The following is a 26,456-nucleotide window of genomic DNA, read 5'->3' on the forward strand; positions in this document are numbered from 1 at the left end:
CACTAAGAGCACGCATTCTCGGTCCACAGAAATTGTTGGGTGAAGCACTGGCTTTATCCAGCTTTGCTGCTCTTGGGTCCAGCAGTGTTGTGCCGGTGATGTTGCTTCGAATGCACAGCTCGGAGCTCGTGACTGGCTTTACAGTGGAACATCAATAAGAGATCAGGTCACCTTGATTTTAGACTGTCCCCAGCGTCCGTGCTAGTGCTCTATCGCTTTCCAATTGCACCAGACGATTTGCAAGCGGTATTCAAATCTACAAAAAGCTCATACATATGGAACTCGATTTACTGAATTCTTTTCTCGATTCCATGCTACCCTCTTTCCTATGCTGCCTTCAAAGAACAAAAGCTTTTCGAGTATCCGTGTCAGAAGCTTGAATTCATTGTTTGATCGTGAACGACATGTAACACACGCGGTTTACTCCGGGGAGTCGTACGTATTGCCGCTTACTGTTAAAGAATCAAGTCATCGAAACACTGAATCATCAGTCCCATGTCTATTCCTTAATGATAATATATGAGGCGCTTATTGAAAACCTTCCTATTCGATGTTTTCCCCGCAAGAAGTCGCGCATGCCTTTACGTACATGCGCATCAAGAATTTCATGCGGTCCACCTTTTTGCGAAGTTTTGCTCAAGCCCCCAGATCTTGTTTATGGAAGAAGACTCCGTAAAAGCTCGGACGTGGTCAACAATGTTTTATGATCCTTAACTCAACGTCATTGAACTCTTCTCAGTACACAAGATGCATGCCGTCACGACTCTGTTTCTCTTGTACCTCACAAAATGCATCACCGCCAACACCACAACCGCCGCTCAACGAGCTCAGCAGAAAGCCGTTGCCGCCTGCCAAAACCTCACCCCCTCAACCACTAACGACGGCACTACCACTACCATCCTACCCTTTCCCGATCCATCATGCTGGGTCACTTTGGGCATGACAGACTGGATGAAGAACTGGAACACCAGCACCACAATCTGCACAGCTACACAAAGCGTACTCACGCCATGCCAATGCCGAATATATGAGCCGTGGGCAACGTGCTTCATGCGGCTGACATATGAGAGAAACCGAACGGCTAGCTATGTTTGTACGAATCTGACCAAGCCGGAGGAATGCACGGAGCCGGTACCTGGGCTTATGGTGCCGGGGCCGGCAGAAATATTCTATGGCGCTTATAGTGTAGGTCAATACAATTTGGCTCTAGAAGCAAGACATGTGACGGTTACTGACAGTGAGATAGATCTGGTGTAGGTCAAGCAAGAAACTCTGGTAACTCAGACTTCTAAGCTAATCATGCTCTCCTCAGCACTTTTCAGCTACCTAATAACCTGGCACACCTCCCTGACCTCCCCCAGCGCCCTACCCGCCATAACAACCCAGCTTTCCCAAACCAAAACCAGTGCTCTCTCTGCCAACAACCTCCTCGTAGCCCTCGTCCAAGACTATGCCGTCGATACATCCCGTGGCCAAGCTTTTATCTCTGTCATGACAAACGGGCCACTTCTCAGCAAGAATGACGGCCGCACAAGGCCGACGCTGTCGAACGCGCAGGAATTGCTTGGTCAGCTATTGGAGCAAGCCTTAGAGGTCCTTACGAGCGATTGGTCTTGCGGGGACTTTCAGACGATGGCGAATGGGGGGATGTTGTTGAATGGAACGCTAGAGACAACTGAGATTTTGGACACGAGGTTGGGGCAGCAGGAAAAGATGTAAAGGGGTCATCAGGCGTTAGAGGCTTTAAGAGGGCATTTGATCTTTTCGGGTACTCGAGGGGAAAAGATTGTCCCTGTTTGATTCTATATCCCTACCATCAAAATCAACTCCCTGGAGGAGGGAGACCCTTTGCCTGGATGGCTTTAGAGGCTTCAATGGCATGGGACCAACCGAATGTCTCCGGGTTGAGCTTCAGATATAGTGACCCTGACGGTCTAGACAGCATGCGACCAGGCAGAGATTCGGGTTCAGATTTGTGCGTGGTGTTCTGATGACTTGAGCAGTAGGTAGTTGCGTAATCAAGCAGTCCATTCGGGGTTCGATTAATGATCTTACGGCCTTCAATTCTTCAGCAACCTGCGAATGGCATAACAATGGGGTTCGCAGCCCACGACTCCGTTCCAATGAAAGTTGTGAAAGCGTAAGATGCCGCTCGTATCGTCCATTTTTATATAAGATCTCGATGCCTTTCACAATTTGCTCCTCGGCAGCAGGTGCAGCAACCCAGGGTCGCCACTGGCCATGCGACGCCAGATCCCTGTCAGTCTCGACGTGGACTAGCGGCAACTCCAAGTTCGCATGCCTTCATCGTCTGTCGGCTCCACCTCTTTCACACTCCATTCGAGACGACGCCTCGAGCATATTTGCTGGATTCTTGTTTCGAAGTTAGGGTGAGAATAACGCGTATCTTGCTTCTCTGTTTTTGTTGCAACCAGACCGTCGAAGCTTTCCCCACCTTGCCAGCAACACCTCGGCTTATCTCACCCGAAAACAAAACAATCCCTCGCGGACCTCAAACCATCCATAGTGTGTGCACCATTGTTTTTGACCCCTAGCAGCTGATTGGCTGACTGACTGATATCCAGATATCTTGACAACGCCCGTGGCCTCGCCCTCTGTCCTCGCGACCAGCTAATCATGTCCGTCAAATTCGAGAAAGAGACTGTCAAGGACACTCCGATTCCTGGATTGGGAGGACGGAAACATGAGATCGTGCACGAGATTGGCGAGAGGTTGACGGGAGGCGAAACGGCACGAGGCTACCTCGCTGTAAGCAGTGGAGTGTCTCATGTTCCAGTGCCGGAGGACTGACAATCTCCACGAGCCAGGCCTACCTCCAGCAGCTCCAAACCAACCCCTTGCGCACGAAAATGCTCACATCTGGCTCCCTCGCAGCTCTACAAGAAGTTCTCGCCTCTTGGATCGCAAAAGATGTTGGTCCATCCGGCCATTACGTCAACTCTCGAGTGCCGAAGATGGCAGTGTATGGCGCTTTCATCAGCGCGCCGTTGGGCCACTTCTTGATCAGTATACTGCAGAGAATGTTTTCCGGGAGGACGGGTCTGACCGCGAAGATTATGCAGATTCTCGTTAGCAATTTGGTCGTATGTCTGCACCATCCTTAGGCGCAAAGCAGGGCTGACATTTCGCAACTTGCAGGTCGCACCCATCCAGAACACAGTCTACCTCGCCTCCATGGCCGTCATCGCCGGCGCCAGGACCTTCCACCAGATCAGAGCGACCATCAGAGCCGGCTTCATGCCTGTGATGAAAGTCAGCTGGGTCGTCTCGCCGTTGGCATTGGCCTTTGCCCAGAAGTTCTTGCCTGAGCAGACTTGGGTGCCTTTCTTTAATATTGTTGCCTTTGTCATTGGTACCTGGATTAACTCTCAGACTAAGAAGAAGAGACTTCAGGCTTTGAGGAGGAAGGTAGGCTGACCCTATAACCCTGTGATGATGATGGCTGACGGCATTTCAAGCACTATGGCGACGATGGACGAGGTGATGGACGAGGTGATGGGCGAGGTGATGGGCGCAGCCAGTCGGGCAGAACCGACTATTCGAAGCCTGGATACTAGGAGCGTTATGAAAGGATGGCGTATTTAGGATCGAGGTCGTATGAAAGCAGTTTTGGGGTAATGGTCGAGCATTGACAGCCGCATTTTGCCCATCTCTACCGTTCGAACACACCAACTTCGTCTTGGCGACTTCTTACTGTCTTGCTATGTATAGGACAAGATTCTTCACGAGCGAGCAATACCCGTTACTTAGCTTCCGACTTGATTCTTACTTCTTGCGCGAGATAGTTATCTGCATACGTTTATCACCTCCCGTGCAATTACCCTCCTTGTCGCCCATCCATTCTACTATCCTCCTTGCGTACACATCGCCAAAGACCTACCTATCTCCGCGCTTTTCAGCAACCGTGTGCTGCTTTCCCACCTTCCTCTTCCGTACTCCGGCAAATCCTACTGATTCCAGACCACGCACTCGTCGGCTTACCAGCAGCTTGGTTTCCCGACCTCTGGCAGCTCCCGTCGACACCGCTTCGGGGAAGCAGTTCCACACTGATGTATGCGAGCACTACATTGAATCGCGGTCGCTGCCCGTGTCTTTCCAATATTCGCTCCGACGCAAACCCAGACGACGCCAACCGCATGACCGCGGCGCGGCCAGCGGCCCGGAGCCTGCAGCGGTCAGTTTACAATCATCGTTTCAAACCATGTGCCAGAATTAGTAATGATTCCATATCCAATGATCCAGACCTTGCTTTCCGCCTCCTTCCGCAATACAAATACATGGGTAGTCTAGATGATCTGTCCCCCCTCTTCCCCCCAATCCAGCTTCTCCTTCGCTGTGGGAACCGAGCTTTTCCCTGCGTTACTGGGGTCACCGAGAACGACGCTAGGCATGCAGGTACGCCTTGCTGAACTGTCTCTTCGATTATGCATTACAGGTATGCTCGGACGCCTGTTGTTTGCAAGGGCAGGCCTGCGAGGGAATGCTTGTTTGTGGCTTGCTTGTCGTCCTCCAATTGTTGTCGCCGGTAAATCAGTCGTGGCATCTTCTTCTTCTTCTTCTTCTTCTTCTCCATCCTCACGCAGTTTACCGAGCATGTTCCTTCCGATCCCCGAGACCGGGCCGTATCATGTCACACTGGTGTGATGAGCTCTCTTTTTTTTCTTTTTTTTCTTCTTCTGAAATCCAATTCAATTCAAATATCAAGATCGCATTCCCATAGTCACCGTTTCTATCCTGTACTTGATAAGAACAAAAAGTGCCTTCCGCAATGCGCGTTCCTCGGCTCCACCTCATCCCCAGACTCGCCCTTCTTGCCATCATCGCCACCGCCGCCGCCGTCACGTTCATCGTTTGGTCGAGACGACACATGCAATCCGGCAGCCAAGAAAAGGCCCATGGTGGTAGTAGTTCAAAGGCTGGAGAGTGCCTTACGCGTGAGTCGCTCGCCACATAATCAGTTACATTCAGTCACCGCTGGGGGTGGTGCTGGCGAATAATAACGTTCCACAGTCAACGCAAGATGCAATGTCTACAACGGGGATTACTGCTGCGGCAAGCTCTACTGTCACGAGCTGCCGAGTATGGGCGCGACTTGTGTGTCGCCTGGTGGGTCAGAGTACTACCAGGAACTGCTTGCGGATGGTTGGTTGGAAGAGGAAGATTCCAAACGGTGCGTTGACATGTGAGGGAAATGGTTCGCACATAACACTGATGTGGGTGCTATAGGTGATGATAATACATTGAGAAGAACGAAAAGGATGACAGGTTAAGCTCCCAACTCTCGGTCCGGTAACGACGGTTTGAAGGGTAGAGGACCGTGAAATATCGTGACGAAGGGGTGGAAACACAACGCCCAGAAGCTCCGTAATCTCGGCTCGGTAACAAGGGCATGAAGAATCATAGTGACACGTTACCCTCACTGCCTCGCCATCAGCGGCTTCTCAACATTGCCAGCGCACTTCGACCTCCGCAGAAGCAGCCCCCCTACCCTTAACCTGTCTCTTATCAATCTCGCCAGCCGCTCACTTGCTATTCGCCACCGCAGTGCCATCACCGGAAATACAATCCCCATCGCAGAATGGATCCTCTACATAGTTGAACGTCAAATACCCATCCTTAGGACTATTGCCCCAATCGACCGTCGCACTCCCACACGTCTTACACTTATGCTCCAGCACCTGATCCGCCAGCGGCTGGATCTGCGCAAGTGTCAAGTCGGCGCCAGCCTTCAGGTAATTTGGAAACGCGCAAATGCCTCCGGTGCCGATTGCGACGTCGAGTTTGTAATTCCCGCCGGTGGACTCGCTAGCGCCGGATGCATCAATACCCTTGCTGATGTCGGAGCCGATGGTGACGGATTCGGACGAGGAGATGCAGACTACGTGCTGGCCCTCGGTGTACGTGGTCGTCAAGGGTTTGGAGGTGGCGTAGATGGCGTCGCGGAGGATCTGGACGATGGATTCGGGATCCTTGTTTTCGAATCTGGCGAGGGGACAGAGGCCGGAGCCGCGGCAGTTGAGTCCGAGGGCGGCGACGGTGGAGATGACGCTGGTGATACTGGTGACGGCGAGGAGAGAAGCGAAGGTTGTGGAGGGATGCATAGTAACGTGATGAAGAAGGGGCTGGGCCGGGGGAAGGAGTTTAGGCCAGGGGTTCGGGCAGCCGTGGCGGGTAGTTGCTTGAATGTAATATTGTCCGTAGCTACCGTGAGCCGCTGTTGTGGATCGGTGTTTGAATAATCCGAAGAACTTGCGTGAGGGATGGACGCCTTATACACGTTCTGCTGGTCCATGGTTTCTTCAAAGAAATCGATCTGCTTGATACAGGTCGGAGCCTCGACTGGGAAAGATTCCATGTCCATCTCTGTTCAAACCGTTCATCGAGAATCAAGCCGATCAATGCCAGTTGAGCCGTGCCATGTCGTATCCGATCTCCTGTGCAACTTCCCGTCAACGGTTGACTATCTTTCCCTGAACGAGTGCCGTCAGCTATTGGTAATTATTCTTAGTTCAACCACGACCGCTATGCATCTGCAAAATAGCAAAGACGACGACCTGCTTGTGTCCATTGGATTCCTCGTTCCTTATCTGTGGCGGCGTGGGGGTGTCGCTCGGAATATTAGCATGGAAACACGCTCAGCTGGCAAGGACTCAGGTGTGTGGGCTACCGTGATTTTGTCTCTTGCTGGTCTACTCTCTCTCCCGTTCATCGACGCTTTGAGGGGAAGTTTCGTGTCAGGTCGTTGTACATGAACAATGGCCAGCCATTACCGCACAAACCATATCCATCTCGATGTTCGTTGCAAATCGTCCGCTGCAAGACTCGATGGCCTTCTAGGTCTGCTTGGCAGGGTTCCCCCAGAATCTGGACCCTGATGCATTCCAGTCTCTTTCACTTTAGTGCTGAAAAGGAGGTTGATAGGCTGGGATAGACAAAGTCGACAGCTTTAGCGGCTTTCTAGGCCTAGGATGAGGAGTCCACGGAGATCGACCACGATCGTCTGCTGGTTGTTCCCACGACAATCTTCCTAAAGTCCCGTAGCATAACGGGGTTGCTTCGGCCGAGGGAAAGAACAACATGATCAGGTTACGTTGCAACGCTGTTGCTATCGCTGTGGGATGGTTCGCCCGATTGGGGTTGGGTATGTACAAACTACCTCTCCTTCCCCACATCTCGTATCTCTCTGATAGGATGCTCCTGCTGATGGAGTTGAAGCGGCACGTTGAAGGATCAGACCGTCCGAGGTGGTGCTTGTGGGGCCGACATCGATTGGATGGGCCTTGCGCATGGTCAAGCCGTGACGTTGAGACGGAGCGATAGTGTGGGAGGCTTACATCATGTAAGCATCATTATTTGCATGAATCGATAGTGAGATGCCCCGTACGTATGCTGTTTATAGCCCAAAGCCGGCGGGGTTTGTTCCAGAAGACTGTGTGTCTAGGAGGATTTTATAGGCACGACCCGTGTCTAGGAAAATTGTTTCGTGGATCGGGACGTACAATTGGAGCGTTTCGAAACACTCGTGCTAGTCTGCGAGGCTTGAGAATGATGGACACCGCGCAGGGATATCTGGTCGCTGATGCTCCAGTCGATTCGATGGTTCAAGTGCCGTTGTTTCAGCCATCCATATGCGCTCAAGTGAATATGTACTCCCAACGTCAAGCGGGGTTCTTCATCCGTAATGTGTGTCCTTGAATTCCACTCGCGTCTCACCAATGTTGGAGGATGGAAGCAGGACATTGACAATGTAGTAGATCGTCATGGTCATGGAGCGGGTCCTGAAGCGTTCAACACGCAAAGAAAGGATGACCCCCGCACCATGGTGGGCTCTGCATGACGCAGGGAGGCCTCGAAATGAATGGTTGCGCAAGGACTTGTTGATATTCTTAGCCTAGGACCATCCATCCTGTTCCAACGTGCGTATCTTGCTTCTCCAGAAGCCTTTCCTTCTCTCTCTGGGACATCTTCGCACAAATGTCCCCCTTCATGTCCAGCAACACGTGTGAACAACAGCAATTGCTTTATTCCAACCACAAAGACCAGCAACCTCCAGCCATGAGCTGCACCTACTCCCAGCCAACAGCCCATAACCCACATCGCCGGGCAATGTCAGAGCCCATGAATGATTCTCACCGGCACAAAGCCCTTCCCCGTCTTCCCCATGACCATGAAACATACCGCAGCCGGTCCTTGCCCGAAATACCTTCAGAGACCAGCAGACACAATATTAGGCCGCTGTAGATACAAGACTGTTGGACGAAGAGGAAACTCTTTGCACACGAGGTGCAAGATTGTGCTTATGACTGTGCATGTGGAACGGTTTGAGGTCCTTGGTGGTAATGGCGTAATAAAGGGATGACTGCGACGTACCGGGGTTTCATGATGATGGTATCTGCGATTGAACTCTAAATACGGGAGACACGGCAGCAATGATCAGCCAAGTCTTGCATGTGTTTAACAGAATCAAGAACCGTAGGCGTTTTCACTCGCACGGAAGATGACCCATGCACAATTGACATTCTTTCCCTTAGGCCATGTAGAAGCATCAGTGAAGCGTCAACTTAGTAAGGTCTTTCCACCCGCGCTTCTCTAGCCTCGGTGCCTCGCCAAGAGTCGTAGATAGCAGCCATAGAGCTCCTGGATACTATTGCTCACACGCGTCCGTCATTCTGTTTGTTCATATTTTGGTATGGTCCGAGCTCGATGCTTTGTCCGTATCGTTCTCGGAAAGCTAGACCCTAGTCTGACAGAGATGTAATCCAAATTGCCACACCAAAGTGATAACCTAGAGTCTGATTGCATGATTGCGGGTACAAACCATTGGTTGCTGGCCTACTCCCTGCGGTAAGGTTCGCCAAATCAGACCGAGGACGATCCAGATTTGGATGAGCTGGAGTCTCGCAATTGGGAACCCGAAAAGAGGATGTAAATAGCGCCAAAACCCTTGTTTTTGATCCAGTAGAAAAGAGATGAGATCATCCCCCACAAGATGGTCCTTGCCATCCAAGGGCCTTTCACGAGAGGTTGTTCATCTGCAAAGTTCTTAGCATCGTGCGGTCGAACAGTCGGCTTTCAGATCCCTTACCTGGTTTGTCAAGAAATAGGATGAGACGGTCCACTTCGTCATCATTGTTCATCCACTCGTCCCTGGCCTTACGCCAGTAGGGATATTCGAACTCGGGTGGGTAATACCCAGAACATTCCCAGTTCTGGAGAAGAACGACCTGCAATGTTTTCGGATCGACCCATATATATTCTTGCGATATTTCATTGTGGCAGAATACATATCGGTTCGTGTTTGATGTTCTTGCAGGCCAGGAAAGTCTCTTGTCACGCTTCCAGACTCGAATAGGAGGAATGGTCATTCCAATTTTTCCGCCAAGCTTACTCGACCGCAAGGTATTGAGTTGGGGTAGGACGATCTGATTGACAAAAGTGTTGACGTGCGTAAGAAGGATTGCCTTATCACGGTTGCTGAGTCTTCTAGCCAAGATGTCCATCCTTGCCCCAGGAACAGGGATCTTTGTAGTAAGGCTGCTGATTCCGGCTTCTTCATTGAAGGCATGAACGCGAGCCACGGGTATTGAAGTGTGCTCAGCAATAAACTCCAGTGCTTTCTTCTCGTTTTTCAGCCGCTCTCGAGACCACGGAAATGGGGTGATTGTCCCCTGAACACCGAGACTTTTCTCGTAAGGGCGCAGTTGGCGTTTTGTGAACGTGGATGGAGTGAGGGTACAATGTCTATCACGATCTTCCGTCTGCCACATATAGATTACCCCGTCCGGAATGTCAATCATTGTGACCGGGAAGTTTTCTGCTGATGGTTGGTCCAGAAGCCTGATCAGCCGGTCTGTAGAAGCTTCATCTGGCACATAATCCCGATACGATCTTGACCACATGTCAGCCTCGAACTCTGCAGGATAGAACCCTGATGACTCCCAGTCAATGATTGCTGTGACCTCTAGTGTTTTCGGGTTGACCATGATGTTGTGCCTTGCTAGATCATTGTGACAGAAGGTAAACTGGTTCTCGGAAAACGTTCGAGACCTCCATTCGGGCCTCTGGTCTCGGAAGGTCACACGGTTTGGTGGTATGACGAGTCCACTCACACCACCCAGTCTGTTAGATGTAAATTTCCTCAGCTGTGGCAGAACGCTTTGCTCAACGAATGCTGTTACATTGTGGATGAGTCTTTTCCGGTCTTCTCCATCTAATTCATCGAGTACAATTTCCATGATGTTGCCCTCGACGCGTTCGACGATCAGGGTGCAGATGCCATCTTCCTCCAGGAAGTCTAAAACCTTGGGGACCGGAATCTTCGTGTGCTCGGCGACGAATCTGTACGCATCTTTCTCATTCTCGAGCCGCTCACGTACTCGTCGCGGTACTATAGTTCCAAAATTACCGAACTGTCTCTTGTGATACTCGCTAGGTTTGAGCTCTCGCTTAATGAACCTTGTCCGGGTGACAGTATAGTCTCTTTCAGCAGTCTGGAAATGCTCGATGATCTCCTCCGCCATTCTTCGACAGAAATTGAAGGTTTGTGGAATTCGGTGGTTATGAAGGGTGTAAGTGACACACAGTCGGAAGGAGCAGGACGAGTGTTGCTGACTCAGCGCTCGCACGTGACATTAATCCGAAGGTACCTCGAAGTAAATGGCAATAAGTCGTTACTTATGTGCATAAGGTACCTATGTGTCGCACGCTAATCCCCATCGCTAAAGCAGCCCGTATTTCTTCTCCCGCCCGGACCACCATACTATGTAATACCCCCATTTCTACGCGCATCGGCGTAGAGCTTCCCAATGCCCTTGCTCGTGTCTGCTGGGCTACCGACCTTTGCGAGGGCACCGCGCCCAGCTCCAACGGCGGCAGCGCTTTCAGCGGCCGTAGCACCTCCCTCGGTGCCACCCACATTGGCAGTCTCCTCTCCCGTCGCCGCATTCATAGCTGCTATCGAGCTGTTGATGCTAGTATTAGCGTGGTCTATCGTATGTCAGTTAACCAATAATATCTGGGGATACACACAGTCTTACGCGTTGCGGACGAGGTTACCACCGCCTGATGGGTGACAGGAGGGATTTCACTGCAGCGTTCATCGTTGCAAGGGCGCCCGGGATAGCCGCCGCAATGGAAGCACTGAGCCTCCGAGAACGACATATGCTTCTGACAGTGCCTGCATGGTATCAAAGGCATCATAGAAAACCAGGATTTCTACCTACCAAAAGCATTAGCATTGACAGCAGTACTTTTGCTTCATATACCACTTTGGGCGAATTCACCTTGAATTATGATGTTGAAAAAGGCCAAAAAGTTTGGTATAGTATCAGATGGATAGCAACGATGGTGGTGGGCGTTTGCAAAAGCAAAAAAGATTCGCTGTTATCTTGCAACTCTTGTCGCACAAAGTGAGGGGAAGAGCTTGATCACGAGTATTCTAACCAGCCGAAAGGAAGCAATTTGCCATCCCGATATTCGGGCCATTACGTAGGGCCATGCCAAGGCGGCCTATCCGAGGATGACAATGCTCGCAGGTCTTTGGAGCAGCTCATGATTTGTCATGTATCCTGTAACGCCCAAGCCAGCTCCAAGCTGCCATTCGTGGTCACTCCCGTCAAGGTGCCATTGGACACAGAACCCACGCCGGGAGGATGAATCGCCTGTGATGTGATCATGTAGTTGTTCAGGATAGTCTCGAATGGCGCTCCCACAGCGTAGATGTACAAAGCCATAGCTCCGTCACCAACGGGGTCTACCTCATCAGCTAATTGTATACAATTGAGGTGGATAGGCCGCCAGACCTGCAATAAAGATAACACCCCCGCCTAACTTCTTAGCCAAACAATTCGTGGATAGCCTGAGGACGTTCCTCTCAACGAAAGACCACGTCGACACAGGCTCTGGATCGATGACCTTACGCGAACTAGCAGCGATGGGCATCAAGGCGAAGCGACAAGACTCTACGCAACGTACTCTCATCAGCATTGACCACTTCGTCTCCCGTAAAATCATCCACACTGACTGTATCTCCAGAATTTTGGTAGCTGCTACGCAGATTTCGAGTCAGCATTGCTATTACGAGGTAGGTAATGGAGTTGCGACACGGGTCTTGGGAGTAAAGTGGTCTGCTTGCTCTTGAAACTTGTCTTGCGACTCAATCTCAATACCAGCTGGGAAGGATCACTTCCGAAATGTACGTACCTCCATTGGCGCATCCAGTTCGTTCTGACATGTACTGAAAGGTGGCTCTAGATATTGAGGTTCGACGAACTTGCGGACGGCCACGAGCTTGGTAGTCGGGCTCTTTGATGATGCGTCTGGCATTGATAGTAAGGTGCCCGCGCAATCGTCCAGCTTTGGTCGACCGTAGGTCCGGTAGTCGCATTTCCATTGGCTGAGAACAACTTGAGCAAAGGGAAATAGAACCAAGATTAAGGATGTCATGGACTTCATGGCCCGATGATCGTAGTTATATCGCACGACAAAAGTTGCACGAGGGAAGCTCGAGGATGTGTCCGGCTCTAGACATGATCTCAGAGTCGCTTGTATCTGCGGTTCGTAAGAGACGAGCGGCTACTCCTCAAACATCAAGATTACCCGCTGTGGATATTGGCCATAAAAGAGCTGCATCCGCCGGAACAACTGCATCTAGAAGCAAAACCCTGGTGGTGGTCTTCGAGCTGTCGAGGTTCCAGAATTGGAGACTCTTTTTGTTCCCCAGTATGATGCGCGGTCATGGGCCTCCTCCAACAAGGTTTATCCCCTGTCCTCATGTTCTACTTGCTGTGTCCGTATACTGCAGCTGCTCAAGCCGCAAGTTGCGACGTATCCACCTACGGCAAACCGGAAAAGCGTGATTGCTTGACTCTCTTCGAGAAGTTCACCAGCTCTCAAAACCTCCAGACACGGTTTTTCGATGAGGAGCAACTGCGCGTGGACTCTGACAGTACTTGGCCGGGAGTCGCAAATGTCTTTGAGCAGCCTATCGTGCAGTTGCCGAGGTTCTATGCAATGAGTATGTCCATTACGTGTACTGCGATGTTTCGTAATTCAAGAACTATGATGATGACACTCCATCGCATAGATACCTGCAACTTCGCGCTCATGCCATACACGAACCCTGCAACTCGTTTGGCCAATCCATTGGACATTAGCAGCTGGGGGATCATAAAGTCGTATGGGAATTCGCTCATGCAGGATTGTTTGGAGGAAAAGTCCGCCGGTGGTGAGATCTTCATCAAATCGAGTACGTATCCTCATACCTGTCATTGCAACCCGGAGATCAACATTCTCTGTTTTACCGCGCATGTCGAGGGCTGAACGTCCATCCTGGCAGGTACATCCATGAATCCAGTCCTGGTGATCTTCATGTGGGCTAGCGGTGCAAACTTTGAGACAAAATTGAATCAGTACGAGAATGACCCTAGCTTCTCTCCGCAGTTGTCACTCGCGGAAGGCGGTGTAAATGGGACGGACGGCGATGGCATCAGGGTGGCATAATAGGGGGGTAGGCGCCTGGCACTCGAGCAACCACTGCCGTGCTGATTGTTCGGAGAGGAATGGCGGCTCCAGATAGAGACACGTCACAATCTATTAAAGTGAGCAAAGGCCGCTTGTTAGCGACTTTGGAAGCTCCGACTAGGAATGAGCCAATCGACACTACTCGTGCAGAGTACGGCGTTAGATGCAGTTGGATATGCTTTGATATATACAATGCAAACCCTCTGACGCGGTCCTAGGCACCTTTTTACCAAATTCTGTTGTCCCCCGCCACTGCCTTTGATTTCGACGTCTTTCGCATAGCCATCTTCCCAGTGCCTGGCGTCTTGAAGAAAAGACTAGGCCCATGCCCTTCCGGGACCAGATGGCTTAGATATCCCCTATGCGCGGGATCCCGGTAGTACTCGATATCCTTCCTGCTCGTAGGATCTGGCAGACGGTTGTAGAAAGATTTTCTCGACATCTCTTCACCCTCTTTGATTTGTGATTGGAGTGAATTGATAGGGTCCATCTTCCCTTGCATGATCCTGCGCATGGCAAAGCGCGTGTAGTATCGAGTTGTTACGGAACCACCAGCAGCCTCGATAGCGGCTATTGCTTGGGCGGAAGCTCGTGATATGACGACGTTGAGCGGAGCTTTCAGCTCCTCTGCGCCTTTTGCGAGTAGTTTAACACCGTCTTTGACGTTCGTGATGCAGCGGGATTGCAGGAGCTCTTTGATTGTAATGGGCTTTGATGGGTCGAGGCGGCCTTGGTCTACCCAATCTTGCACCTTGTAGAGGTTGAGGGGCTTCATGTCCACGGAGAAGCTGGAGTAGTAGACATGGTCAGTAGGTGAAGCTTCTGGGCAGGTTTGAATGACTCACTTGCTGAAATTATGATCTCCCCGTTTGCCATGGACCACCTCGTCTTTCGTTTGCCCTCCATTGAAGCCTCGGGGTACCTTGCCATGCTGCTTTTGACCTTTGTGACCCCTTCCTGAGGTTTTACCCTTGCCTGAAGATGGACCACGTCCTCTTCTTATCCTCTTATGGAGTGCACCGGGATTATCTGCCAAGCTCGCAAGAATGTGAGCACCACGTTGTTGAGTGTAGAGGAAGGGTACAAGGAATGGTGAGAGCTCTGTAGCTGGGCGAAATTTCGATTGAGAAACTCTTAGTAAATTGAACGGCCTGGGTGGCATTGTGACGACAATATTCTGGTTGACCAACGCCGGTAAGCATAACGGTGGTAGGAGTCGCGCAGTGAAAGGCTTGACTCGGCAGAATTGTGGCTTGGCACTGGTGGCACCAACAGAAATCTGCGCCCAGCCAATCGGCGAGGCTGCCGCTTTAGGGTCAAACAAGCTACTAAAGTACTGAATGAAGAGAGAGACAGCTATCTTGCTAGAGCAATATGTCTTGGCCGGAAGTGGACCAAAGGGTGTCGGCAAACATGAAGCCTACAAATGGCAGCTACGGGACCATTAAGCCAGACAACCATCAGCGCTTGAGGCAGAGATAGGCAACATTGAAGGAGAGGACGTGGACGAAGTATCTCTCAAAAGGAACCCTGCCCGTTCAATGACACGATATCTGGACGGCCCTTGCCGCTGAGATTGGTGGCATACATCAACGAAAGCGTCTGCTTTGCTTTCACACGAATTGGGCACCTGCAAAGCATTGAAGGAGAAAATTTCATCCAGCATAGCTGAATGATTTTGCTAGCGTGCATGTCTTTGAAATGCTAAACCATCGCTTTGCATTCAGTGATCCCTTTCAATATGCCAGTGACGCCTCCCGCCTTGTCTTGGAGCACAATCATAATTAGTAAACGCTTTGACTCCACGACCTCCATCATATCTTCCTAGCCATCCAGTGATGTAGACTTTACGTTTGCGGCATGAGGGCCAAAGGAGGAAGGTGCTGTAGCTTGGCACTTGGTAAAGGGTGGAGGGATCAGGAAAAGTCGTCCTCGTGGTCCGTAATCTTGTTCTTGATCCTGTGTAGAGTTTCTCAGTCGATCATCAAACACGCAACGCGAAGATAAAGGCATACCTGAGCAAGATAGTCGTGCACCAGGAGTTGAGGGGGCTGAGCTGGTCATAGCGAAATAATTTTTCCGCAAATACCTCGGCGTCACTATGCTCCACCGCTTCGCCCAAATCATTTAATAGCTGATATTCTTTCTGTGCAAGGAAACTTGGATCAAGGTCCCGGTAGCTTTCCAGAGCACGCTTAGCACCGACAATATCAAACGCCAGATGGCAGATACCAGCGCGTAGAAGGTAGTCTTTGACAGAGTATCGCATCAAGTTATTCGATATCGACTGGCGGGCCACCTGCTCAAAATACTGAATTGCGGGTAAATAGTCCTCGTCCAGCGCTGCGAGATCTCCAGCCTTGAGATAGAGCTTGTTGGCTAATGCAGAAGCATTGTCGTCGTCGTACCAGGTAGCAGCAGCCTCGTACGCCTCTCTTGCTCGCCGTCGGTCTGAGAGCTCTTCATATAGTTCAGCGAGGTTCTGTTTATGAACAGCTGCCCTCCTAAAGTTGCCTTTCGAGAGGTAATGGTCGATGGCTAGAGATAATACTCTTGCAGCCTCCTCAGGAGCTGTTTTCCGATATGCTTTGAATGCCTCTTGCAGGGTGTTCGCCATGTCGTCTGGCTCGTTCAGCTTAGTCTTCTGGATCATAGCTGCCTAGACATCGCATCGTTAACATCACTCATGAGAGCTTGTGGGAGGTCGTGCCTTCTCATATAATGAACCGGCTTCTCTGTAATTCTTCTGTAGCTTGTATGCGCTCGCAGCACTTGTATATAGTTCGACAGCGCTCTCGTACTTATCTGTACGAGCGCCGAAGAAGCTGAAGCCGGACTGGGCACTTTGTGCTGCTTTGTCGGCTTGAGACGCCAACGTAACAGGGTCTTGCGCCATCATCACCATACACCACGTAGAGGAACTTCGGCGAGTTGTAGAGCTCGAGAGCTGTGGGACAGGGAACGAGGCGAACAAGATGGAGACGAGGACCACATCACGAAGGGAGCTTTTTGCCGTGAAAATCGTAGAGCTAGCGGTTTTTGGCCTAGTGTACCCTGATCAGTCTAATGCAAGATTTGGGCCCAGAGTCCAGCATATCTCCTGAACTCAATCCCGTCAACACACCAGCCTTTTGCCTCTTGCGATGCATACTAAAAGCTCACCATGGCTACAACGGTGATATACAGATGCTCAGCAATTCTTTCGGCTGAGCTGCCTCCAATGCGCCGGAGGCTTGGCATCAGACTGTGAGGATGGTGTCTCTAATAGTCAAGCGACGACTGTTCTATTCCTTCGCTGCACTTGCGTTGTTGGCTCTAATATCTAATATCGTCGTATTTTCTGGGCTTTCAAGTGACTCCATCAAGGATCAGTTGGGTGATATCAAGGATCAATTGGGCGACATACAAATACCTGGGAGGCCAAAGAAACCATGGCACGCAGGCGAAAAGCCCGGCAGTCCACTGGAACCTGTCGATGCGCATCCCATCTCTCTGCTGATGCAAGAGGCCGATAAGAACTGGCGCAAGTACGAGGACGGCAGGTCTGTATCGTTCAAGCAGACTGTGAAGACATACAGGAGGAGGTACGGGCGACACCCTCCGCCAGGCTTCAAAGACTGGTACAAGTACGCTAGGAAAAGGAATGTCCACAACATCGACGACTTTGAACAAGTCATGGATGATATACGCCCATTCTGGGCTGTCGAGCCAAAGGTCATACGGAATCTAGCAGCCAATATGTGGAGGAACCCAGATGAAGGAGTCGCTTGCATCCATGTTCGCAATCACAAGGTTGTTAAAGAGAGCAATGGATCTTGGAGGTCAGAAACGTTGATAACGCTGATCAACAAGTTTGTTAAGTATCTACCAGATATGGATATTGCTATCAACAGATTAGACCAACCTCGAGTCGTGGTGCCTTGGGAAGACATGCAAGACCTGCTTAAGAAGGAACAAGAAATACGCCGCACGCCTCCTGAGACCATCGATGAGTTTAGCACGACCATGGAAGGTTTCATGAATATGACAAACGAAGACAATGGCGGCAATTTTCAAGACCCGCAATGGTATTCTCACGCCGGCAAGCAATATATGGAAATCGCCAGCACCGCCTGCCCACCAGAATCGCCTGCACGCCGTGACAGTGTCAGTGCCCAAGAAGCTGAGCTCACGTACAAAGACCGTCTCGGAGGTCTCATTACCAACTTCAACAAGACATCAGATCTATGCGCCGTCGGCCCACAGATCCAGGACAAACATGGCCTTCTCTACTCAAGCTCCTCCCTGCTGGCCACGAAGCGACTTGTACCCATCTTCGGCGAATGCAAAGTCAATGTCAACAGCGACATCCTTTTTCCAGCAAATATGTACTACAAGCACGATGAGAGGTACGACTATGATGATAAATCAGATTTGAACTGGGAGGACAAGAAAGATGTAATGATCTGGCGAGGCGTTACGTCTGGAGGGACTCAGGTTGCGGACAACTGGCAACGAATGCATCGCCAACGCCTTGTAATGCAAATGAACAGTACTGAAATGGCAGGCAAGGAGGTCCGTATCCTGACCGAGCAACCGGAAAAGAAGGGCGAGTTCGAAAATTACAGGGACTTCCATCCTTCGCACTTTGCTGAACAGCACACTGATGTCGGGTTTACCGAGACCTGGGGCTGTATTCCGGATTGCAGCTTTTATGAGAACGTCTGGACGTTAAGGCCTATGGTACCTATGGCAGAGCAATTCGAAAACAAGGTTCTGGTTGATGTTGACGGCCACTCTTTCTCCGGTCGATGGATTGCGTTTCTTGAGAGTAGGTCTCTTCCTATCAAGGCCACTATCTTCCGTGAATGGCACGATTCGCGACTGTTCGCATGGCGGCACTTCGTTCCCATGGACAATCGATATGATGATGTCTACACGCTACTCACGTATTTTCTTGGAGTCGGCACACCCCCGGATCAGCAAACATTAGGGAGCGAGGATGCAAATGGCAAGGCGTATGTGGCTAGACACGATACTGAAGGGAAGAGAATAGCAGATCAGGGACGGGAGTGGGCCAAGAAGGTCTTGCGGAGAGATGATATCGAGGTACGAGCTGTGGTTTTTTGAACTCGCGGAACGCAAGCTGATGAAGTGCAGATATACATGTTCAGGTTGCTTCTCGAATATGGCCGGATCATTGACGATAATCGCGATCGCATTGGCTATTCAGGAGATGGCAGCGAACTGGACAAGTATGATGGTGTCTCACCGTTCGATCAAGGCCCGCACCGTTGATTTATGAGAAAAGGGGTCGGATCCCTTGTTGCTGGAAGCATGCATGGTTTTGGGATGTAAGGCATGTGGTTTTCATGGTCCATCCAATATACCCTAGAATATTGCTTTATATGAAGGATGGTGGGAAAGTGCTGCCGTCTTGGGTGGCATGTGTTTGTATTAGTGATAGTGTAAGAGCCTCCAAACGCTTAACCATGCGGTTCCTGGCTCTCTGAGTACCTTAGCGTTCTAGCCCCTTTTCACGCTAAAGTATCTATTTCTTGGCGTGTCTAATGCCAAGGCTATCGCTAATCGGCAGATGAAACAATCAAGGTTCCTGAAACCCCTCGTTCAAGTTTACCGTAGCACTTTTCTTGAAAGCTGAAAGCGACGACGACGATAGTAATCTTATGAACCCTCTTTTGCCTAGCAGTTGCAGGAGTTGATTTTACGGAGCTCTGACGACTCGCAATACGCAGTCTGCTCCCAATTCTGGCTACGCAAGAAGCATCCCTGCCAGCCTCCTCTAGACGATACCAACATTTTTTGAATCGTGCATGACGGCTCGGCGCCTCGACTTCCTTTATAGAACCTATAAAATTCTTCTGTTGCATCCTTTCCGGATGTTTAAGAACTCGGGCGAGGGTCACTTCTTTGTCCGGCAACAGTCTAGCCCTAGAGCGCAGAGGTGACAAGAGGGGGAACAATGACACGACCGAACATTATCAGAGCTGGTGAGAAGAACCCCTGGCACTATGAGGCTACAAATGCGAAAGTTGCTGTGGAAGCGAATGGTCGAAGCATGGGAGCGTCACTGATTTGAGCGATGGCAGACACGATCGATCTTCAAAATCAGAGTGCTCCTTCTGCGAAAGATCATACACGTCAACCAGCTCGCCCAGGTCCACTAGGTGAAGGGCCGCCAGCTCCTCACCAAGCAGATGCGCTCAAACACGTTGAGCAAGAATTGTCGGAACAGCATGGTCGCAGCCCTCGAGCTTCCCAAGATCTTTCGGGTAAGGAGCTGCAACTGCTACATGAAGACGGTGATGGATACGGTAGCACCGATGGCATCGGCCAGGACTCAAACAACCTGTTGCGCAACGCAGGAGCAAATGGAACAGCGGAGGAGGACGTCGGAGACACAGACGGAGACGAGGGCATGGACGATGATTTAATGGACAAAATCTCCAGCTCTCCGTCAATTGGCGACGATGGTGGGTATCATTTACCTTTACCGTGGCCCAGCAGGGTCGCTTCCCTTCGTTCGAATTCTTCCCCCCCAGAGAATACACCATCGCCAAAACCCCCATTGGACGATTTCTCTTCTTCTCCCTTTTCCGAGACACCTACCCATTTTCCTCTTTCGTTCCCGCGAAAAGACCACGATCAAACCCCGTCCAAGGATCATCATCAGAAAGGTGGGTATACCAAGGATCGAGAGACGCTTTTTGCCGTGGACGAGCTGGATGCCGAGAGTCATGACCGCCTAAGACCTCTAATCAGCGAACGGCGGGACACCCGGTTTCAAGAGGATTTTGAAGATATGGAAGACTCCTACGAAGTGGACTTCGACCCTAACGATTTTAACCACTTTCTGCTCCCGGCAAACGATCCTCTCCTGGACAACAGCTTTGATGATGCGCCATTGTCGCCTTCTTCGACTGCCTCAAATGCCTCGACTCGCTCTTCCTCGCCAGAATCTGCCACCTCTTGGGACGACAAGACACCGGATACAAAAGATGATGATACCGAAGATATTTCCTTTCTCGATGACCCCCGTTTTATCGACTCAGGATGGGGCGGAGAGTGCTTACGAGAAACAGAGGACATTGATTTCGAGTTCGTGTACGCGCTACATACATTCGTCGCAACGGTCGAAGGCCAAGCGAACGCTACGAAGGGTGACACCATGGTGCTGCTCGATGACAGCAACAGCTACTGGTGGCTCGTACGGGTCGTTAAGGATAGTAGCATTGGTAAGCTTCGTTTGCTGCACTGACAGATTGTTGCTAACGGTCTCTAGGCTATCTACCTGCGGAGCACATCGAAACACCTTTGGAGCGTTTGGCGAGGCTAAACAAGCATAGAAATCTCGATGTAAGAATAAGTTCCAAGCCTAGGGTGGGTTCTCAATTGACCCTATATCACCTTTTTAGCTAGCTTCAACGATGCTTGGCGACGAGGAAGACAAAAGGGCAGGAAACCCTCTGAACCCTCTGAAAAAGGCCATGAAAAGGCGCAATGCAAAGACCGTTCAATTCACAGCACCATCTTACGTGGAGCCGTCGGATGTCGAATATTCCTCTGACGAGGAGGAGGGCAATGGAGAGTATGGAGCCCAGGAACAGGATAGCACCGCTGCCCAGAGCAATGACCAGTCACATCAAGTCGACGAAGGCGTGGTAGAGCCACTCAAACCTAGAAGTCAAGATCGAGATGTCAGGCAGAATGGAGATCCCTTGGTAGCTCAAAGTCTTAGCAGTGGCGGAATTGACCAAGGTAACCCTCCAGATGCAGCTCGAACGAGTGATGAGATATTCGACGGAGGTGAACCTAGCCAGTTGGAATCTCATCGATACCTTTGGCTGACCACTACAGATAATGGTACTGCCGTTACATCAAGGAAAGGGACCGTGCGCAACACTGATTCTTTCTTCAAAGACGATGGGGTGGAAACCCGAAAGATCAATCTTACGCCCAGTCTCTTGCGGGATGATTCCAATGGGTCCGTGTTGAAATCAAACGAATCCAAAGACGTAAGTACTCCTCGTCGCGATAACGAGGACTTTACTAAAGTTATCTCAATCAGCTCAAGACCAGAGCAAGTCTCGATTCTCTCGAGAAAGAACCCCCTCCCGAAAAAGGCAAGGAAGACAAGAAGCGGAAAGAGAAGAGAGGCATGCTGGGTGGCATGTTTAAACGAAGAGACAAGAAAGGCAAAACTGACGACAAGGAACTTGAAGAGAGCAAGAAATCATCGAACGAACTGGCAAGGCAGGCATTGTCACCCCCGTCGAGGTTGTCGCCACAGCCAAAAGAATCGATGGAATCATTGACCCAGGACCCACAAGCTGCCAAAGCTACTTCACCACAGCAGAGGCAAACCGGCAAGTTACAGAAGACTCCGCCCGCGAAATTGTCTCCCAAATCATCGTACTCCCAAAGAGAAGCAACCAACCAGAGACCGACTATCACAGAACAGCAGAACACTTTCACTCCAGAACCGAGCCGGGCGCCGCCCGCTTTCTCCGAGCCGAATGGATCTATGCGCATGGTCCAGACGGAGCCAGAATTGGTACCAGAGGACAGGGGTCCAGCTTTGGATTTCAACCCTCCAGTGACCACACGTGAAGAACCTATGCATTTAGGGTCACCAAGAGATGCGAGGCGTGGCATGTTTTCGCCCGTCAGAGATGAGGAACCAGTGCAGTCAGGATCCCCGAGAGATGCTTCGCGTGGGATGTTCTTGCCTGGCAGGAACGAGGAACCATTTCAATCAGGGTCACCAAGAGATGCCTCGCGTGGGATGTTCTCGCCTGTTAGAGACGAGGAACTAATCCAACCAGGTTCACCAAAAGACATCAGACGTGGGATGTTCTCGCTTGTCCGAGACGAAGAATCTATGCAATCGGATTCGCCAAAGGACGCCAGACGCGGAATGTTCTCACCTATCAAGGACGTCCTCAAATCCGCCCCTACGGACCCAAAACCCGAGAAAGTCAGGAAAGCCAAGCACCGCATGCACATGGACGACTTCGACTCTTCCTCCGAAGACGAAGAGGCTGAAACCTTCTCCGAACGTCCGTCGTATGAGGAACCAGACTCTCACCTTGCTATCGCCCAAGACGCTCAACATGGAAACCACGAACCCCGAGCTCCTACAATTCCCCACGCCGAACCACCCCGGGAAGCAGCCCGAGAACGGCTGTCCGAATCTCCCATTGAAGTTTTACCTCCTCAAGAACACGACCGCAACCCTCAGCCTCCTCAACTCATGGTGGACACTTCCTCGCAAGAGGACCCATCCACCTCTCCCGTATCTCCTCTCTCGTCACCCGAACTCATCGAAGCACCTAACGAGAATGCCGCCCGTGAAGAGACCCCAGCGTCCACTGCGCAGTCATCGACGCCTACCTGGAGCGATGCTAGTCTGAGAGCCTATCTGGAGGATGATAGCGATATCAGAGACTTACTTGTCGTGGTTCACGATAAAAGCCAGATTAAGCCAGTTGGCCGGGATCATCCCGTGGTGAAGAAGCTCTTCAAAGAAGAAAATAGGAAGCTGGGAGAAATTTCAAACCGACTTGACGGATTGCTGGGCGACTATTTGGCGCGAAAACAGCAACGGACGGCGGTACGGTGACCTTGCGGATTCGCCCGGCATATGTATTTGCAATGTGTGATTTTCTGCTTTCTGAGGAAATGGCCATCAAAGGTGCAATAGGTTATGACCATGATGGACGGACTGGAGTATACCTTCTTGCTTGAATGGCTGAAGCGTCGCCTTGCGTGAGCTGTACAATCTACGCTCTACTGTACTAGCAAAGGTTTGGCTTTCTCTCTCTGTTGTTTTGGGACATACGATATCGGGAATATCTAGCTTCTGGCGATGACGTGTATATAGCCAAGACAAGCATCCGCAAATCACGACGAGCAATATATATTAGCCCATTGTCTATCAGCCGCACTGCCAGAAAATGGGCAGTCGTAGCGGTACAAGCCTTCTGAATCTCGAACCGTATCAGCGTCAAGGGAAAGGCTCTTCGTTCATGAGACTGCCTTCGGCTTGGCATATCTTACTCGGGGGTGGTGGGTATCGACACACAATGACGCTGCTGCCAACAGTCATATCCACGAGCAGATAGTTTCTTTTTTGCTGTACTCAGACAACTTCTAACCACCGAAGCCTGAAATTCGATATCAATGTCTACTCGGTTGACATGCTTGTACTATCCACCTCACCCAAATAGAGGTCAATGAGCAGGACCAAACGACCATTCAAAGAACAACTCTTATGTTTCGGTATTTGGCAACTACCTACTCGAGCGACGCAAATAATGTCGCTTCAGATCTAGAGCCCACCATCCCGCACCAAGTAACCTTCTCCCACCGCTCCGCCGGCTCTCACAGCATCCCGACAATCAACCCTGCAGCTCCCATAGCCAAAGCTCTCGCATTGACCTCGCCCGTGGCCCTCGGCGCAGCGCCGGCCTTACTCGAAGCCGACGTGACTCCCATGCTGCCCGCTGCAATGACCGGATTGGAGCCGCCACCTGATGCGCCGCCTTCACCACCGCCTTGGCCACCGCCTGCGCCGTTGTTCTCTCCACCGCCTTGGGCTACCCCGGATGCGGCTGCGGTGAAGGCGGCGCTGGCCGCGGCGCTGGCCGCGGCGGTAGCTGAAGGGCTGGAGCTGGCGCTGGCTTGGCGGGGGATGAGGTCAATGTTGCGAGGGATGAGCTAGGAAGAGGGATGGTTAGTCAATTGACTGGATCGGAGACAGGAAGGTGGACAGAAGACGAAAGAGGACAAGCCTACTTCAGCGCTTGCCCCTGCGAATAGGGAGAGCAGACAGCAGAGGAGGATGGCGGATGTTGATGTGCGGAGATGCATATTGTTTTTGCTGCGGACGCTGAGATGGAGACTCGAGACTGTTTTGGAGGGATTCAGTCGACCTCAGAGGACAGGTTCGCGGACAATTGAACGAAATGCTGGCGGAAGGGGTCTATGTACTCGAGGAAAGGAAGATAAAAAGCAAAACGCGGACATCATGTTAATCTTGATCTCAAAAAGCGATGACATCTTCATCATTCCCAACCGTCAATCACATCCTTCCCATTCAGCAGCACTAGGGCGACGTGTCACACTGCATATTTCCCAGAAAGGCAGCTCATAGATCATGATCGATGGCTATTCTTTCCACCTCGACCCTTAGCTCATTCCTAGGCTGTGGGACGATGCTTGTGCTTATCTCTGCTGTGAGAAGTGAATAACGCATGACGATGGAATTGACGTCGCGCTTAAAAAGCCACTTCGAGGGTCTGGAACGGTGCCCGGAGGCCGGCCCCTAAACGTCCCCAGAGGAGGCCTTATTTTAGCGTGAGGGAGGCTCCGCACCGCCCGAGACCCACCGCTTAGGCAAAAGTCGAACTTTTCACATGTCTTGTTTATGCACGCTCTGTCCCAGCTGAAGCGTTCGGTCCATTTCTTTCCCACAGCCTCGAACTGCTCATTCCACTGTAAGATCTTACCCTAAGGGTCAAGTCTGATTCACCTCTAAGCAAGATGGCAGCTCACGGTGATAAGAGACGGCGGTATCTCTCAGATCCAGGAGCATTCGCTGAGCGACGCTCGCAAGGAATCGTCCACATGTCAGCGCTAAAGCTAGCCGAGCATAAAAGGGGGCCAGCCTTGTATTCATACGCCGCGCTTGCTGTGAGTGGATCTACTCGTTGTATACCGTTGAGCTCGACGTTCAATAGAAAAATCCTTGTGTTGCGCGTGGAGATGTTATTGTTTCCCTGCTTTCCGTGTGAACTTGCCCAGTTCTCCTGTCTCTTGCATGCATGATTAGATTGAAACCTCCCAATGCCCGCTTGCACTTCGTGCATCACCACCGCTTTCTCTTGCTCTTCCTTGGGAATGTTGCGTACTGTTTGATTGGCCCCAAAGATGATCGATCGAGGCTGTGGATAGCTCGGGGGAACGGCTCCGTGCAGTCTGCTGCTTGTCTTGCCCGATGCGGCCACGGAGATACTCGCCCTGTATGCATACCTACAGAGCCGAAACGTCCTCGTCATGTTCTTGCATCCCTGCAATACCAACCTTCTGCTGGTTGGCCCAGCGTCTATCCTCTCTCTTATTATTTCTCCTTTTTGTATGTGTGTCTACATATAATGCTCAGCTTTATGACCAAATCAATTACCCACGCATTGAGTATGCCAACTTCTCTGGCTTCTGACCGTCCTTACAATGCCTATTGATGTTTTGCCTCTCCATCCGCACTGAACACCGACGCAAAAGGCGGAATTCTCGTATGAGCGGGCGTTGTAAGTCATGGCCGTTGTTCTTGTCATTTTCTTTGCGAGCCTCGTCTGGTGCCTTCTTCGCCGGCACAAAGCGAGCGCTAGTGGAATATCGCTTCGGCTGCTCGATGAAAGCGTAGTTGGGGAACAGGAACTGAAGCCGGCATTTTGGCTTATAAACTGGAGTTTTCGGGCGAGGTCGCACGGAAGATGGACGGCGAACTCGAAAGCAAAGAGGCGTGGAAAAAAGAAGACGACAATTATGCCCATTGAACTGGATTCCGATGTTACCGTTGGGGAGTTGCAGTGATCAACTCATTCTTGAGCATCTTGACTGGGTCCACTCAACTCCAACCCAGACTCTAGCTCGAGCTTCCAATTGCGGCTACTTTAGTGATATCAAGAATTTGGCATTCCGATCAATGATCTGCAAGGAAATTTCGAAGGACAACTTGGAAGTCGCATCCAATAGGTAAACTTCCAACAAATCCCGAGAGAGGTCCCCATGTTTGACAATACGAGAGGATTCCTGGTACCTTTAACGAAATGGCAGTAGCGAATGGGCTAGGTGCATGATAATCTAGCATTTGTAGGCCGAATCTGCCATGATCGGAACATGACTGGACAACC

The 26,456-nt window shown here is 51.0% G+C and overlaps 11 protein-coding genes across 11 annotated transcripts; 4 read left to right on the forward strand and 7 right to left on the reverse strand.

The window, feature by feature from the left end:
• Nucleotides 1–747: 747 nt before the first annotated feature.
• HO133_001456 (uncharacterized protein) lies at nucleotides 748–3,578 on the forward strand (the record flags this gene model as incomplete). Its single annotated transcript, XM_037292386.1, has 6 exons — nucleotides 748–1,185; nucleotides 1,258–1,715; nucleotides 2,586–2,769; nucleotides 2,829–3,104; nucleotides 3,160–3,429; nucleotides 3,480–3,578. 6 exons carry the CDS (start codon nucleotides 748–750, stop codon nucleotides 3,576–3,578), a joined length of 1,725 nt encoding a protein of 574 aa, XP_037151805.1.
• Nucleotides 3,579–5,543: 1,965 nt separating this feature from the next.
• On the reverse strand, nucleotides 5,544–6,382 carry HO133_001457 (uncharacterized protein; the record flags this gene model as incomplete). Its single annotated transcript, XM_037292387.1, has 2 exons — nucleotides 5,544–6,143; nucleotides 6,227–6,382. 2 exons carry the CDS (start codon nucleotides 6,380–6,382, stop codon nucleotides 5,544–5,546), a joined length of 756 nt encoding a protein of 251 aa, XP_037151806.1.
• A 2,653-nt stretch (nucleotides 6,383–9,035) lies between these two features.
• On the reverse strand, nucleotides 9,036–10,541 carry HO133_001458 (uncharacterized protein; the record flags this gene model as incomplete). The annotated part of the gene is made up of 1 exon (XM_037292388.1): nucleotides 9,036–10,541. One exon carries the CDS (start codon nucleotides 10,539–10,541, stop codon nucleotides 9,036–9,038), a length of 1,506 nt encoding a protein of 501 aa, XP_037151807.1.
• A 239-nt stretch (nucleotides 10,542–10,780) lies between these two features.
• Nucleotides 10,781–11,120, reverse strand: HO133_001459 (uncharacterized protein; the record flags this gene model as incomplete). The annotated part of the gene is made up of 2 exons (XM_037292389.1): nucleotides 10,781–10,982; nucleotides 11,080–11,120. The coding sequence occupies 2 exons, from the start codon at nucleotides 11,118–11,120 to the stop codon at nucleotides 10,781–10,783; spliced, it is 243 nt and encodes an 80-aa protein (XP_037151808.1).
• Nucleotides 11,121–11,579: 459 nt separating this feature from the next.
• On the reverse strand, nucleotides 11,580–12,345 carry HO133_001460 (uncharacterized protein; the record flags this gene model as incomplete). Its single annotated transcript, XM_037292390.1, has 2 exons — nucleotides 11,580–11,822; nucleotides 12,223–12,345. 2 exons carry the CDS (start codon nucleotides 12,343–12,345, stop codon nucleotides 11,580–11,582), a joined length of 366 nt encoding a protein of 121 aa, XP_037151809.1.
• A 447-nt stretch (nucleotides 12,346–12,792) lies between these two features.
• Nucleotides 12,793–13,521, forward strand: HO133_001461 (uncharacterized protein; the record flags this gene model as incomplete). Its single annotated transcript, XM_037292391.1, has 3 exons — nucleotides 12,793–13,036; nucleotides 13,106–13,267; nucleotides 13,358–13,521. 3 exons carry the CDS (start codon nucleotides 12,793–12,795, stop codon nucleotides 13,519–13,521), a joined length of 570 nt encoding a protein of 189 aa, XP_037151810.1.
• Nucleotides 13,522–13,768: 247 nt separating this feature from the next.
• Nucleotides 13,769–14,704, reverse strand: HO133_001462 (uncharacterized protein; the record flags this gene model as incomplete). The annotated part of the gene is made up of 2 exons (XM_037292392.1): nucleotides 13,769–14,330; nucleotides 14,388–14,704. 2 exons carry the CDS (start codon nucleotides 14,702–14,704, stop codon nucleotides 13,769–13,771), a joined length of 879 nt encoding a protein of 292 aa, XP_037151811.1.
• Nucleotides 14,705–15,458: 754 nt separating this feature from the next.
• On the reverse strand, nucleotides 15,459–16,447 carry HO133_001463 (uncharacterized protein; the record flags this gene model as incomplete). Its single annotated transcript, XM_037292393.1, has 3 exons — nucleotides 15,459–15,501; nucleotides 15,558–16,201; nucleotides 16,253–16,447. The coding sequence occupies 3 exons, from the start codon at nucleotides 16,445–16,447 to the stop codon at nucleotides 15,459–15,461; spliced, it is 882 nt and encodes a 293-aa protein (XP_037151812.1).
• Nucleotides 16,448–16,794: 347 nt separating this feature from the next.
• HO133_001464 (uncharacterized protein) lies at nucleotides 16,795–18,819 on the forward strand (the record flags this gene model as incomplete). The annotated part of the gene is made up of 2 exons (XM_037292394.1): nucleotides 16,795–18,630; nucleotides 18,682–18,819. The coding sequence occupies 2 exons, from the start codon at nucleotides 16,795–16,797 to the stop codon at nucleotides 18,817–18,819; spliced, it is 1,974 nt and encodes a 657-aa protein (XP_037151813.1).
• An 805-nt stretch (nucleotides 18,820–19,624) lies between these two features.
• HO133_001465 (uncharacterized protein) lies at nucleotides 19,625–23,164 on the forward strand (the record flags this gene model as incomplete). The annotated part of the gene is made up of 4 exons (XM_037292395.1): nucleotides 19,625–20,777; nucleotides 20,825–20,898; nucleotides 20,958–21,557; nucleotides 21,611–23,164. The coding sequence occupies 4 exons, from the start codon at nucleotides 19,625–19,627 to the stop codon at nucleotides 23,162–23,164; spliced, it is 3,381 nt and encodes a 1,126-aa protein (XP_037151814.1).
• A 761-nt stretch (nucleotides 23,165–23,925) lies between these two features.
• Nucleotides 23,926–24,414, reverse strand: HO133_001466 (uncharacterized protein; the record flags this gene model as incomplete). Its single annotated transcript, XM_037292396.1, has 2 exons — nucleotides 23,926–24,261; nucleotides 24,340–24,414. 2 exons carry the CDS (start codon nucleotides 24,412–24,414, stop codon nucleotides 23,926–23,928), a joined length of 411 nt encoding a protein of 136 aa, XP_037151815.1.
• Nucleotides 24,415–26,456: the final 2,042 nt, after the last annotated feature.

Source organism: Letharia lupina, assembly GCF_014066315.1.
Source record: "Letharia lupina isolate WasteWater1 chromosome Unknown contig_12, whole genome shotgun sequence".
Taxonomy (NCBI): domain Eukaryota; kingdom Fungi; phylum Ascomycota; class Lecanoromycetes; order Lecanorales; family Parmeliaceae; genus Letharia; species Letharia lupina.